General features: G+C 38.3%; 1 protein-coding gene across 4 annotated transcripts in view; it reads left to right on the top strand.

Moving 5' to 3' along the window:
- Nucleotides 1–15,912, top strand: part of NNT (nicotinamide nucleotide transhydrogenase) — a 104,384-nt gene that overhangs the window by 40,288 nt on the left and 48,184 nt on the right. For all 4 annotated transcript variants that reach the window (XM_007195557.3, XM_007195553.3, XM_007195555.3 and 1 more), the window contains exons 8-12: nucleotides 9,482–9,615; nucleotides 9,898–10,089; nucleotides 10,629–10,782; nucleotides 14,157–14,318; nucleotides 15,134–15,244. In XM_007195557.3, the coding sequence (XP_007195619.2) occupies nucleotides 9,482–9,615; nucleotides 9,898–10,089; nucleotides 10,629–10,782; nucleotides 14,157–14,318; nucleotides 15,134–15,244 (753 nt within the window). The remainder of the gene's footprint in view (nucleotides 1–9,481; nucleotides 9,616–9,897; nucleotides 10,090–10,628; nucleotides 10,783–14,156; nucleotides 14,319–15,133; nucleotides 15,245–15,912) is intronic.

Raw genomic sequence — 15,912 nt, forward strand, 5'->3', positions numbered from 1 at the left:
CAGTAGTTGTGGCACGTGGGCTCAGTAGCTGTGGCTCGCGGGCTCTAGAGCGCAGGCTCAGTCGTTGTGGCGCACGGGCTTAGTTGCTCCGTGGCATGTGGGATCTTCCTGGACCAGGGCTCGAACCGGTGTCTCCTGCATTGGCAGGCGGATTCTTTTTTTTTTTTTTTTAAATCTGAGAATCGGGTCCCAGACTTAATTAGTATGTTGCAGAGCAGTTTTAAATTTATTTATTTATTTATTTATGGCTGTGTTGGGTCTTCGTTTCTGTGCGAGGGCTTTCTCTAGTTGTGGCAAGCGGGGGCCACTCTTAATCGCGGTGCGCGGGCCTCTCACTATCGCGGCCTCTCTTGTTGCGGAGCACAGGCTCCAGACGCGCAGGCTTAGTAATCGTGGCTCACGGGCCTAGTTGCTCCGCGGCATGTGGGATCTTCCCAGACCAGGGCTCGAACCCGTGTCCCCTGCATTGGCAGGCAGATTCTCAACCACTGCGCCACCAGGGAAGCCCCCGGCAGGCTGATTCTTTTTTTTTTTTTTTTTTTTTTAAATATCTGTTTTCTTTTTTTTTTTTTTTTTAATGATTATTCTGTGTTTATTTAATTTATTTTATTAATGGCTGTGTTGGGTCTTCGTTTCTGTGCGAGGGCTTTCTCCAGTTGCGGCAAGCGGGGGCCACTCTTCATCACGGTGCGCGGGCCTCTCACTATCGCGGCCTCTCCCGTTGCGGAGCACAGGCTCCAGACGCGCAGGCTCAGTAATCGTGGCTCACGGGCCCAGCCGCTCCGCGGCACGCGGGATCTTCCCAGACCAGGGCTCGAACCCGCGCCCCCTGCATTGGCAGGCAGACTCTCAACCACTGCGCCACCAGGGAAGCCCCAGGCTGATTCTTAACCACTGCACCACCAGGGAAGTCCCCTGACCTAAGTTTTCTGACATAGAAAATGAGATAAACGGCATTATTTCTCTTTTAAAAAATAACCTCCTAATTATTTTATAAACAAATGTATAATAAATATTCATTAATTTTTTAGGGATTGGTAGCTAATGTACATCTAAACATGTATTGGAGGGAAGACAAAGAATGTTATAATTTATATAAGAATATTATTTAATGTATTATATATAATATATAATATATATTATATAATATATATGTTTCCTTTCTATGCTACCATTTAGGTTTGGTAGGTTGTTTTCCTTTTTTTTGAGAATTCCCATAGCTTATGAAGCAATGGTAAAGCCTTGACTGATTTTGATTTTTATCTATACAGAATTTTGCAGCTATGACAGGTCAATTATTGAGGTAATCCTCAAAAAATTTTTATAAATGTGTTCTTTAATTATTAGGTAAAGGCTTATTTTCAGGTTTCTTCTTTACATAGATCTTTAAGGATTTCTCTTATCTGCTAAAACATGCTGTTGGCTAATCATATTTCCTATGTATTACATTTAGAAATATCTCAAGGCATCCAATTTGTAACAGTCAAGTTTTTGCCACCTGACTTTCTCTCTGGTTCCTTATACAAATAATTAATTAGGCAGAGAAAATTTTCATCTAGTTCCAGGAATAGAACTCACATATAAAGCTTGACTGGTTAAGCTTGGGTCAGAATCTCTTTATGTTCATGAACAAAGCTATCTGTAGCCTCTCTAGTGATAACAGAGATGGAGGGATTGTATCCGTGTGTTGCTCTGTGCACCACAGGGCTGGCAGAATCAGAGACTTATTAGATCAGTGGGTCAAATGTTCAGCAGTTTTTTGCCACATCCAATCCATTACATAACCAATTATCTTTTGTTTTTCATATGTATACATATATGTATAAAAAGCCTTTTGTCCTTATCTGTAACATTTTTATAGTTTAAGACTCAATATTTTGGACTTCCCTGGTGGCGCAATTGTTAAGAATCCGCCTGCCAACGCAGGGGACACAGGTTTGAGCCCTGACCTGGGAAGATCCCACATGCCACGGAGCAACTAAGCCCGTGCGCTACAACTACTGAGCCTGTGCTCTAGAGCCCGCGAGCCACAACTACTGAGCCCACGTGCCACAACTACTGAAGCCCGTGCACCTAGAGCCCGTGCTCCACAACAAGAGAAGCCACCGCAATGAGAAGCCCACGCACCGCAACGAAGAGTAGCCCCCGCTCACCGCAACTAGAGAAAGCCCGCGTGCAGCAAACAAGACCCAACACAACCATAAAGAAAGAAAGAAGGAAAGAAGTAGACTATCATAAAGAATAGGAATGTGTTAAAAAAAAAAAAAAAGACTCAATATTTTAACCCCATCTATGATTTTGTAATTCCAAAAGAGCCTTTGGTGTGTATCGATTAGGGTGCCTTTGGCTGCCAGAAGCAGAAATTCCAACACAGTCTGCCTTAAACAAGAAAGGAGATTTGCTGGGTCGCGTAGCTGAAGGAAGCTAGTTATAACTGGATAGGTGTGCGTCGGGACCCTGCTGTGCCGCTTTGTCCGCTTTTAGCTCCGCCCTCTCTGAGTTGGTTTCATCGGCTGGAGCAGAGGCAGGCCTTCACTGTGCGCAGCACACATCCAGAGGGCAAGGCAAGCCGTTCTGATGGCTCCCTCTTGAAGAGCAAGGGAACTGCTTTTTCACAGGCCCTTAGCACACTTTCCCTCATTCTTATTGGCCTTGACTGGGTTACATCCCCACTTCTGAACCAATCCATGTAGGCAGGGCAATGAGATGCCCCTCAGCTTACACCTGGATTTCTGAACTGGTCTTCAGTAGGTGCTGAGATTGCCCTTAGGCCAGCCAGGCCTGCCTCTGGAGTAGTTTCAGGTCATTTCTCCTGAAGCTCATGGACTGTGTGGAGAAAATGGAAATCAGAGTAGTGACAAGAGGATGCTGGATAAACACTAGTGCTCAGTATAAAATTGTATGCTTAGAATGACATTTCATAATGTATAAATACTAAAGTTCAGAACATTTTTACATGCTCTGTTTTGCATGTAGTCAATATATAGTATTGTGTTGCATTAAAAATTATCCTTTTATTTATAGTACTTGTTCATGAGATATCTATTTTGGTTTGGAGACATATATTCTATAATTTATATTATTAATCTCTTTACTACTATACTGTTAAATATACCATGTTCTTGTTAAAGCAGAAAGTTTTTCTTTTTGCTTTGTTTTTATAAATTTATTTATTTATTTATTTATTTATGGTTGCGTTGGGTCTTCGTTGCTGCACGCGGGCTTTCTCTAGTTGTGGCGAGTGGGGGCTACTCTGCGTTGAGGTGCACGTGCTTCTCATTGCGGTGGCTTCTCTTGTTGCGGAGCACGGGCTCTAGGTGCACGGGCTTCAGTAGTTGTGGCACGTGGGCTCAGTAGTTGTGGCTCGCGGGCTCTAGAGCACAGGCTCAGCAGTTGTAGCGCACGGGCTTAGTTGCTCCATGGCACGTGGGATCTTCCCGGACCAGGGCTCGAACCCGTGTCCCCTGAATTGGCAGGCGGATTCTTAGCCACTGCGCCACCAGGGAAGCCCAGAAAGTTTTTCTTGAGCCTGCTTAATTTGATGCCTTACAGGCCAGGAAGTTAGGAATTTCCCCATCTGATTAAATGCCATTGAATAATTCCAGTAAATAATGCTAAATGCTCTTTGGAATTATTATAGAATTTTGTGGTAAGCATTTTTCATCTTGGTGTCTTGTTGTTCTTAATATTTTTAGTGGTTTCCTATTTTTCTTTATTTCCTTCTTCCTTCCTTCCTTTCTTTCTTTTTTTTGTGTGTGTGTGTGTGTGTGATTAAAGTTGTTTGTGAGGGCTTGAATCTTTTTCCAGTAAGATAGAATCTGAGAATTTATTGATTTCAGATGATCATGTTAGGCCTGATTTATTCAGAGAGGTATAATATATTGCAAAACTTTCCAGTAAATCTTTAGCTGTTGAGATTTAGTCTAAGCCAAATCTCTCTTTTTTAATTTACTGTTGTAGAGAGGCCAGTGGTATATTCTTTTGCCGCATAGTGATAAGTTGTTAAAGCTATTTTTAGAAAACTAATTTTTTTCTAGAAATTTTTGAATTTACTACTTTAAGAACTGCATCTTAGTATTCGTTTAATGAGAAAACATGAGTATGAAAAGATACGATGAATTCAATCACATTTCAGAATAACTTTGTGTGAATCACAGCCATACATACATACGTCTAGAAACAGAGCACATGTGTGAGGCATTCTTTTCTGTCTATTGTCAGTTCTCGGTGCACACAGAGATTCAAGGTTGCCTTACACTAATCTGTGGCACCTCTACTCACCCCAAATAATGGCCATCCCAAACCATCCAGTTGGGAAACTCTATAATTAAAACTTTTAGATGAGTGCTATAAATATCTCAGCTATTCTCCTAATAAAAATGTTCACTACTCTTTGAATGCAACCTCTTTCAGTCCTAAACTATTAGACCTTAGAGCTGTAAGTAAAGCTTTCCTTCCCCATCTAGCCTGCACATGGTAGGCACGAAGTTATTACTCGAATCATTGAATGGATGAATACTTGAATGATGACTGTGAGTGAATGATGTCCTACCATTGTCTTGGCAAAAGTATGGAAATAAACTCCCAACGGGGAGGGAACTGAGTAACCTTACCAGGAACTTAATGTCCATGAACCATAAGGAACCAAGAAATATTTCATGAAGTTGAACATCTTTCACCCACAGTTTGTATTGTGCCAGGAAATATATTAATATATATTTTTTCTCCTTGTTAATTTTTTCAATCATAGTGATTTTTGGGGGAGGGTGGTTTGAAGAGATGTAACAGTCTTGGTCTTTTTGTATATCTCATCTTTTGCAGATAAATGATAAAATTAACAGAAATGAGCAGTCAAAAGGGGAAAGCCCAATTGTGCCTCTAAAAAAATACCTCTTATCTGCCTTCTTTTATTAACTCTTCTGCCTTCTACAGTCCTGTCTTGAAACACCTGATATGCTCATTTGATCTTTTATCCTTGTGTCTAGGATCTGCCCAGGGCTGTCACTGGGGTAATTATGGGACATCTCTATATGGGACATCTCTAATTAAACATTGGATATATTCTTTTCTATGTTATATATTATAAAAAAATCTGTGCACATCTTCCTCCCTGTTATCCATCCTTAGTTATGTTTCTGTCTCCCTGTGTAAGTGTTTGGATTCACTCTTTGAAAGGCTGTCCTAACTGTATAGCTTCCCTTGCTGTAGCAGGGAGGGCAGAGGATTTTGATCAGTGTTTTCAATTGGTAAGTTAACAGACTGGTTAAGGGCATTTCTAAGTTATTTTAATTCTTCTAGTGCAACTCTTTAATCTCTGTCCTCAGCTTAAAGGGGGAAACTTTAAAACTTTATGCTTTATCTGTTTATTTATTTTTATAAAAATAGTAGGTGACTTTTGTTGGAAATGCAGTAAAGTACAAAGTAGAAAATAAAGATCATTTGTGATCCTTCTATTCAGTGAAAAATACTCTTAACATTTTACCATTTTCTTTCAGCCTTTTTTCCATGCATTTTTATCATGTTAGATGAAGATAAAATATCTTTCTTACTTTCTCCACTTAATATTATTATATCATAAGTTTTCTCCCTTAGCATAATAAGTCATTAAGAACTCTTCGCAAATATATTTTAATGGTTTTGTGGAATTTTCTTGTTTGAATGTACTGTATTTTATTTAACTGTTCTCCCAAAGTTAGCCTTTTCATTTATTTCCAGTTTTTGTCAATTAAAAATAATGTTCTAACATTTTTTTTTTGCTTTATTCTTGTATCTGTATTTTCATTTATTTCCCCAGGATTAATCAAACCTTAGACGTAGAATTACTGGATGAATGAATATCAATATTTTTGGCCTGTTGATACACACTTGATCTACTATGCTTTGCTGAAAGATTATACAGTTCATAATTTCATTAGCAGATTTTCCAGCTAATTGTTTCATTTCAGCAGTATTTGGATTTTGTTGACTCTTTCAGTTTGAGGGCAAAAATGTTTCTCACCCTTTGTACTCACATTTCTTTCAGTCTTACTGAGGGTGAACTTTTATCATTTGGTTGTTACCATTCTCTTTGAGTTGGCCATTTGTATTTGCTGTTCATTTATCAATTAGTATCTTAGTGTTTTGTTTTTATTTAAATTTCTGTGAGCTTTTTATTATATTAATTTTTTGTCATGTTTATGTTTTTTTTGAGGATAGTAATACATACCTTTTTCATATTTAAGTCTATTGACGTTTTCCTTTGTAATTTTTCCCATTGCTGTAAATTTAGGAAGTACTTTTCAATCCAAAGACAGGAGAGATATTCACCAAGGTTTTCCTTTTTTTCTTTTCTTTATGGGTTGATTCTTTTCTTTTATAATTAATTCTGACCTATAGAGTTCAGAGTTTAGTTTGAAGTAAGATATTAGGTTTGGGTAGTTTTTTTCCCCCAAAACCTAACTAATCATCTTATTCCTTTGGTTCCTTCCATTTTGTGATGCCACACTTACCTTACATTTTTATCATAGTAGGCCATCAGGGTAAGATAGTATTTTGAAATTTCCTTCTCAGTCTTTCCCTCCCTTGACCTAATCTTTTGAGGATTTGCTCATTTGGAACTTTTATGTGCTACTCGGCTCCTCTTTTGGCTCTCTTTCTTCCCCTCTTCTGTTTTTAATTTGCATTTCTGCACTTTTCAGAATTTTCAAAAAATTAAGCCACATGTGAGTTCTTAAAGGCAGCTCCACTGTTATATTCATCATTGTATTCCCTGTAGCCCTTATTGAATTTTTAAAAGTATAACATTAAAACAAGCTCTTCTAGAACACTTGGGAGATAAGAAAAAGCACAAAGAAGGAAATCAATTATTCCTAGTCTTACTACTCAAAAGACATCCTGATATTGTTAAACATTATACTCTATAGAATTTGCTAGGAACTATATAGTATATGTAATATTTTGTGTGTGTGTGTGTTTGTGTATCTATACACAGACACACACACACACACACACACATACTTGAAACATTCATATATATGTATATATAAATTTTTTTTTACTGAATGGGAACATCCTATACATACTGTTTTGTTGTGTGCTTTTTTTTACTTGTAATAATTCCATGTCTTTTAAACATTCCTCTATAACTTAAGTATATTTTTTTAACTTACCCTCCAGTTATTTGGCTATGTACTAAGTAAAATACTCTTATATGAAAGAAAATGCTATCCTTTCAAAAGTGGTTGAATTTCAGAGTGATACTATGGACGGAACACCTGTTATCTCTGTTATGACACAAATATGTGTGTGTGTGTGTGTGTGTGTGTGTGTATTTAAAGTTGTGTCAGCCACTGAAAAATTGTTTTGTGAAGGTTGAATAAGTAAAATCAAAGAAGAGAAATAGGTGGTACATCAGATGTTTGCTAGGGAGCCTAAATGGTTTTGGCCACTTGACGTCTTATAAAGTGGGCAGCATTACAGATTCAGGGTCTGATCTGTAGCTATAGATATCTCAGAAGGAAGAAGGAATCCAGAATTTCTAGGGCAGGAGAAATTAGTTCGATGCCAAATCAAACTTGTGAGGTTGATGGTCGTAAAGTTGGTGTGGTTAGAATTCAAAGGGGTTGCACCTGGATCCAAATTGGTTGTAGCCAAAAGAGTAGCTTAAGGCGCGTCGACCTAAGACTGGAGGGTACAAGTAAGGTGGGAGGAAAGGCTGTGACAAACGAGAGTCTGGGTAATAAAGAAGAGGCTCTGGACAAGGGGTGGGGGTGGGTGGTGATGACAGTAAATACCTGGAAAGTACAGGTTAGCCCTTTAAATTTGCCGCTTTATGCAGATGCAACCACGTCACCCAGAGCTTTAAATCACTGCAGTGCTGGTCAGCATGACCTTTATTTTGGGACGAGTCCTCAGATGTATGTTGTTTGCATCCCCAAATTCTCATGCTCGAGGAAAGTTTAAGTATTCAAGATACCTTTAGTGGACTACAGTGCAGGAGGGTAGAGGAAAGGAATATGTAATTCCAGAGAATTTTGAGAAGTGGCGAAACTACCAGGACTAAAGGGTGTTGTCTTTGGGAAAAGATCTCCTCATTCTTGCTCTTTTTCATGGAGACTCAGGAGAGAGAACCAGAGCTTCTCTAACAAACCATTGTGGCTGGAGCAGAAGGTCCAGTGGGGCAGGAGTGAGAAGAAATGCTAAGAAGAGTGCTTCAGCCCGGGGAGAAAGGCCTTCGGTAATAGGAGGCTTAGGAGTTGGACTTGATCTTGGAAGTATAAGGTTTGCACTGAGAAAGGAGGTACACCCACATGTATCTTTACAACTTTTTTTTTCACATGTGCTACAAAAAAAGGTTATTTTTCTTTTTTGAATCACATATATTCCAGTCAAGTAGATTGAAAAGCAGATTATTACCATGCAAATTTTACTTTGAATTGATTTCCATTTATAAAACTGACAGTGCTTTTACTAAAATTCTGTAGACACAGAGTTGAAAACTTTCGAAAGAAGAAAAAAAGATAATTAGGCTATTAACTCTCTGCTTTCCTGTGGCCAGTCTCACAAGTTTATTTCCTTTTTCTTTTGGCTTAGATATTTATACTGTTTTATGAAACTTGAACAAGGTATTATACACACAGTGTGGACCCCTGTTGAACATATTAATTTATGTTAGCTTGAAAAATCCTTATGTTTGGTGCTTTATCCTCTATGTAAGGATTAGTAAGTGATTTATTATAAAATGTGAAATATCTCATGAGGGGCAGGCTTCATGAGAGCAGGGATCTTTTCTGTTTATCTACCAGTAAACTCTCCAGCACCAGGCATGGAGCTCGACTCGCCAGAGGTGCAGAATAAGTAGTTGTTGAGTGGGAATAAAAATGTATGAGTGGTTCCTAAGATTTTTTGGAGTTGTGGTATCCTACTGTTTTCATTTCATGGCACTGCCCTGTCTCTCCTCGAAGTTATCCTGTGTTAAATTAAAGTAGATTAATATAGCATGTGGGAAAATCTGGTGACATTGGTTAAGATGATTGGAAATACTCTATTTTGTAAATTCATAGATTACTATTGAACGTTCCCTTGACATTTGTGATCTTTATGAATCGTCCAATTTGGGTGCACATAGTTTCCTTACTAGCTTATTTATTATGCATTTTTAAAAAAACAGGCAAAATGTTGATCTCTTCATGAGTGGTACTGGGTGTAAACCAGTTGGAAAGAGCAGTGCTAGCTGAAATTTCCATGCTTAGCAAATGACAAGGCTTGCTCTCTGGCTAAGCGGCTCCCTCCCACCCACGGGCTTTGCAGCTCAGACTCATCCTATTTCTTCTTTAGGAGACTGACCAGTCTCACCTGTGTTATGAACTTTAGGGGGTCTCTTTGAAAGAGTTGAATTTTCAGATGTTAAATTCCTGGGTATCCAGAGACTCCTGTAATAATTAGAATATAGAGTTTTAAGAAATTACCATGTAATTTGTACTGTTTTCTTTGGTTTTATTAGGTAAAAAAGCTCCCGTTTTGTTTAGTAAAGAAATGATCGAGTCCATGAAGGAAGGTTCAGTTGTTGTGGATTTAGCTGCTGAGGCTGGCGGAAACTTTGAAACCACCAAGCCAGGAGAACTTTATGTTCATAAGGTATAGCACAAAGCTTCCTCTATCTATGAACCTGTTCCTATATCTTTAGTGATTTGTGAGAGGGTGTTTATTGCTTTAAATATTTAGAGAAACTGAGGCCTGAAATTTTCTAAAATTAAAAATAGTCACATTTAAAGCTCCTTTTGAAATATGTATTTGTGAGTGTGTGTGTATATTTATAAAGATTTGTAATTTCAGAACTTAGCCTTGACTGAGAATTGTCCTAGAAAGAATATGGGCATTTAGTAACAGACCTTTCTGACTGTATTTTTGTTTGTTTAGGGAATTACTCACATAGGCTACACAGACCTTCCCAGCCGAATGGCCACTCAGGCCAGCACTCTGTATTCCAACAACATCACCAAGCTCCTGAAGGCCATCAGCTCTGACAAAGACAATTTTTATTTTGAAGTGAAAGATGACTTTGACTTTGGTACAATGGGTCACGTCATTAGAGGAACTGTAGTGATGAAGGTAAGTAAAGAGATCTGTTTCTCCTGTGTTTTCATTATACATTTGTTTTAGGATTTTTGTTTATGGAACGATCCTATTTTGGAATTGGGATATATTCTAATAAAGTATCGATGTGTTGGGTTTATGCCAATAAAAATTGTTTAAAAATGTAGAACAATTTAAAGAAAAATATTGCAAGATTTATATACATATGTGACTCACCTAAAATATGCATTGCTTTTGAAAAACAGAAACAAAAAAACAGGCAAAAAACCCAGAATTGAATAAAGTAAAAATTAAATATTCCCCCCCACCTATCTGCTTTTAAGTTTGTTTTGTATTCTTCCTTATATGTTCTATACACATACTAATTGTACATCTATGGATGTATGCATGACACAGACATTATGTATTTATATACATGTGTGTTATATATTTATATAAAGTGATATTATAAATTATGTGAATTTCTATATTTATTTAAAATTATTTTTCAGAGAAGAGTTTTTCCCCAACACTGGATTGACTTCAAAAAGTGCTATTTTTCTAATTTCTGTTAGGATGGCGAAGTGATCTTCCCTGCTCCCACACCGAAAAATATTCCTCAAGGTGCCCCAGTAAAACAGAGGACAGTGGCTGAGCTGGAGGCTGAAAAAGCAGCTACGGTCACGCCCTTCAGGAAGACGATGACATCAGCTTCTGCATATACAGCAGGTGAGGGTCCCATCTATGAAGATTTAGTCCAAATTCTTTTAACTTTATGAGTAATGTATTAATTGTCAAAATTAGTAAATGAAATGCTGTTGTCCTTTGTTGGATTCCATCAGGACTTGGGCCTGTTAGAAGCAATTTTCACATACATGTCATCTGTCCCACCTCTGTGGGCGTGGAGACTGCATTGTATACCCTCAGAGATGCAGGCACTGGGATAAATGCTGGATTGAATGAGTGTGAAATAATACATAGGCTGTTAATACTTTTCTTTTATAGAAAACATTTAAAATATAATCGTTAATATTTTTATATATATTAAATGAGTATTGATGTATGTCAGATTGTGTTGGTGTTAAGTGCATGTAAATGTGGTTATTGGTTTATTTTTTGTGGTTTATAAAACATCACTTGTGATTATCTACACCTCTGGGTAAGACTGGGGAACCAAATATTTGCATTGAAGAATAAACAGTAAGTTATTCACCTAGTAAAAAAAAATACAATTTTCAAATTTTTATCTCTGTCTTTACAATTTAACATAGATTCTTTGTTTTCTAATTCACCTTCATGAAGGCAGTAAAGAATTATCGTAAAATAATGATAAATATTCATTCTGGCTATGAACTGTTAGAGTCTGAAATACGGATATTTGATTTTAAATTGGTTTCTGTCTCATAGAATGAATTAAAAATGTTTAGATTTGCTTAGAGCCAAAATAAAAACAAAACAAAAGCAAACTATAAAGAATAAGGACCAGTACAAAGCACACAGAATTCTTGTAGCCTCAGCATTCTCCAAATTCCCATGTGAGTCCAGATGTTTTAAAGCTAAATATGTAACTCTCCTTGAATAAAGAGCAAGTCTCAGCAAAATGACTGAAAAAGCCTTTAGTTGCGAACATTGTGAATAGATGGAGCAGTGTCCCTATTTGCTCTTACTTGTTAAAAAAAAAGAAACCATATTACTGTATTGTGTGCATGGAGAGTACTGTCAGCAGGGTTGTAAATTTCCATTTCTCTTTACAATTCATAAGGAAATGTAGTGAGGCATGAATGATGATTTATTTTTCTAGGTTTCTCATGTTTATTGAGTCAAGATTTATTGCATTTTAATAGATGTAACATTGGCATATTCCAGTGAATAAAAGGATGGCCTTATATTTGTTTTTCTGTACCCTAAAACTTCCTCCTTTATAATAAAACCAAGTGTTTTTCTTGTGTATATGTTAGGAATCTATTTGACTAGCATTCTTCAAAGAATGTGATTTGCTTTTTTTCCCTTTTCTTTTTTTCTCTGTTTTTCTTTTCAATTTCCTGTGTTATACAAACTAAATATAGCACATTTGAAATTACTGAATGTATTATAGAAAAGACTTTAGTTTATTAAATAGTTAAAAAGAAAACCTGGGGCTTCCCTGGTGGTGCAGTGGTTAAGAATCCGCCTGCCAATGCAGGGGACACGGGTTCGAGCCCTGGTCTGGGAAGATCCCACATGCTGCGGAGCAACTAAACCCATGCACCACAACTACTGAGCCTGCTCTCTAGAGCCCACAAGCCACAGCTACTGAGCCCGTGTGCTACAACTACTGAAGCCCACGCGCCTAGAGCCTGTGCTCCGCAACAAGAGAAGCCACTGCAATGAGAAGCCCGCGCACCGCAACAAAGAGTAGGCCCTGTTCACCGCAACTAGAGAAAGCCCTCATGCAGCAACGAAGACCCAACGCAGCCAAAAATAAATAAATTTATTAAAAAAAAAAGAAAAGAAAACCTTCAGATGTGGGATTTCTATCTTAGATGCCCAACACAATTGACTGCAGGTTATGGTAATTTAGTGCTTCTGAACTAATGTGGGCATTTAATGAGTGCTAGGCATTGTGCTAAAACACTTCACGTGCCTTAACTCATTTATTCCTTATAAGTACTCAGTAAAGTGGGCATATTATTATTTTCTTTTTCCACATGAAGACAGAGAGGGTTAATAATTTTACAGATGAGGGTACTGGAGCACAGAGAGGTTAAGTAACTTGCCTGAGATCACACAGCTGACAGGCAGTAGAGCCAGGATTTGAACCAGGCAGTCTGGCTTAAGAAAACATGTCCTTAAATATAACCCTGCACAGCCCTTCTCTGATGTTTTACTGAAACACAAAACAATATTCTGTCTAACTCTCCCTCCAGATGGTTAACAGGCCATCCATTGGAACCCTGGAAATCTTGTATGTGGGTAGGAAAATAAAAATTAAAACTACAGAGACTTCCCTGGTGGTCCAGTGGTTAAGACTGCGTGCTTCCACTGCAGGGGGCACTGGTTCAGTCCCTGGTTGGGGAACTAAGATCTCACATGCTGTGTGGGGCAGCGAAAAAAATTTAAAAATTTAAAAAAAAATTTAAAACTACAGTCTTATTGACTGATTTAAAGTAAAATGAATGTCAACTGCTAATGTTCCAGCTATGCCACTTATAAAGAAATAGTTTATATCAAGGGATAAAAGTACCTTATTCAAAAAAGTTAAATTCCAGCTTCCTGGTCACCCATTATCATTTGGTTTTCACTGACCACTAGGTAACCCTTTCCTCTGTTGCAGAACAGCCATCCACATGTTTGCTATTAGGAAAGGCGATAATTAAAGATGTATGTTGAGAGCTGACTGTTTGTATTCTGCACATTCTTAATTTAATTCGCTTTTTTTTTTTTTTTTTCCCTTTTCTTTGTAAAGTCCTGTTTGCTGACTTAGTGTTGAGGCTGGAGCTGACTGCCCTGGCCAGCAGTCCAGTCCAGATTCAGGAGCAATTGCAAAACTTCTGTCCCGGGTGGGTGGAAGCCATATGTTTTGGGGAGGTGCTGGAGTGAATGAAATCCTTCCTACTCTCTTAAAATCCTTCTTCCTCAGCCAAATCTGAGAGTGACATGAACTTGGCCTCACAGAAGTCTGTCTTATAAAGGTTGTGTGTTGCCCAAGTAGAAAATGCTTTGGTAGATCCTTTATAGGCCTATAATTCTGGAATAAAAACACTTGTATAAACACATGTGGCACTGTCAGTGAAAGTTAAAACGGGGAAGAGGACAAGTTATACAGAGGAAAATGTGCAAATTGTTATTAAGGTGACTCATAAATGTTACTAGATGTTTAAAATTTATTTTATTTTGGGGAGTGGTGGTCAGGAAGTTGAATTTTGTTCGCAATACCTTTAACTCCCTTTCACCACCCCCCTTCCCAGTCATGGAACATCTCAAAAAATCTCATTATTGGCAAGGGTGTGGAATTTTAAAGCATTGACTATCCCACATGTTTGTTTGTGTGTGGGTGTGTGTGTGCTTTTAATCCTCCCGAGATAATTGGATGTGAAGTCACACTCTTTCCTCTCTTTCTCTAGGTCTCACTGGGATACTGGGTTTGGGCATTGCAGCTCCCAATTTAGCCTTTTCCCAGATGGTGACCACTTTTGGCTTGGCTGGCATTGTGGGCTACCACACTGTCTGGGGAGTGACCCCCGCTCTCCACTCACCACTGATGTCTGTGACTAATGCAATCTCAGGTTTGTTCGCCTCTTGTTTTCCCTCAATTTAGGTTTTCAAGGGCTTATTCAACTCTAGGAGTGCTTTCCATGAGGTTTATAAAGTCTGTGTTTTCCAAATTGTAGGGCTTGGCATCTTGGTGGTTGCAGTGACTTGGGCTCCCAGAGGGTGCAGGGGTAGGGTTGGAAGTGAGAGGCCAGTGGAGTGTGTCATACCTTTGGGCTGCTCCCATTTCAGGCAGTGCAGAGCTACTGTTCCTTCTTTCAGTTATGATTTCCTTTAAAGAAGGGATTCCTCTGATAAAATTTGGAAACTGTTTCACAGCAGCAGCATGGTCCATGCAACAGTCCGCACAGCTATGTGGACAGATGTGGGAGCTGCTCTGGCTTGGAAACCTCATGGCCCCAGTGGGCATCTCTTGCACAGGCATGGCTTTCAGGATCTCCACTGGGAACGGGTCCAATTCCAAGAAGTACTATGCTCAGGAAAGGCCAAAGCTATGGGCTTTCACCATCATATATTTATAGTTCATGCATAGTATCTTCCAGTTCTGTAACCACCAGAGGTCCCTTTGCTCCATAAACAATGTTGTCTAATAACAATATTGATTTATATCTTTATCAGGGGAACAGAGCTAGAAAGTAAAGGTTAAAATTCTTATGCAAAAGGAGAAAATGTTTTGGTAACTCTTTGCCCACAAAAGTACTTCAGTGAGAATGTGTGTGAGAACTTTCTCCATTATGATGCATGTGCTTGTGAGGTCTTTCAGCGATGACATTTGATTTGGCAGCATGACTATTAGCTACTGTTTACCGTATCCATGCTTTCTTCCCAGGGTTGACCGCAGTTGGTGGGTTGGTGCTGATGGGAGGACATTTGTATCCTTCCACAACTTCTCAGGGCCTCGCTGCTCTTGCTGCATTCATATCCTCAGTCAACATTGCAGGTATGAGGACGGTGTAAGAACCCAGAGTGCGATTTTTAGTGGAGACACGAGAAGCAAATATAAGTCAATATAAAACAAACATTCTGATTTTAAGAATTTAATCGTGCCTTTAAAAAATGTTTCACTCAGATTATAAATGCTCTGTGTGAAGGAAAATTAGTTATTTTGCCCATTGGTAAGTTTTAGAAACTATTTGATAAGAGAACACCCCTCCCCCTTGAATGCCCCAAAGGTTAACTACAATGCCTACAGGTTAACTGGAAAGTTATTGAATGCATAGTTTTGAATTAAGCTGACTTAGAGCTATCACCATAACATCTTTAAATGGGTATAATTTTAGATAAAACTTTAGCCTTTTGCCTTATCCTGGCCTGTGTTCCTGAAAACTGAAAGCCTAGCATATCACTTGTATATGAAACTCATTCGATGATATTTTGTAGCTATAAATTCTTTAATGTGTCCAAACAGACCTGGTGCCTGTTGATATGGTATTTTTTCTTTTATCACTTATTATAGGGTTTAACAAACAGAATAACCTATTAGAAGAAAAACACTGGCCTTTGATCTTTTGCATTCCCGAGCTGTTTGAATGGCTGTTTATTTTTAGTCATGCAGAAATAGTTGGTTTTGTACTCTGATAGCAAATTTTCTTACTGAATGTATTAAGG

The sequence above is a fragment of the Balaenoptera acutorostrata genome, chromosome 2 (assembly GCF_949987535.1).
Source record: "Balaenoptera acutorostrata chromosome 2, mBalAcu1.1, whole genome shotgun sequence".
Lineage (NCBI taxonomy): Eukaryota > Metazoa > Chordata > Mammalia > Artiodactyla > Balaenopteridae > Balaenoptera > Balaenoptera acutorostrata.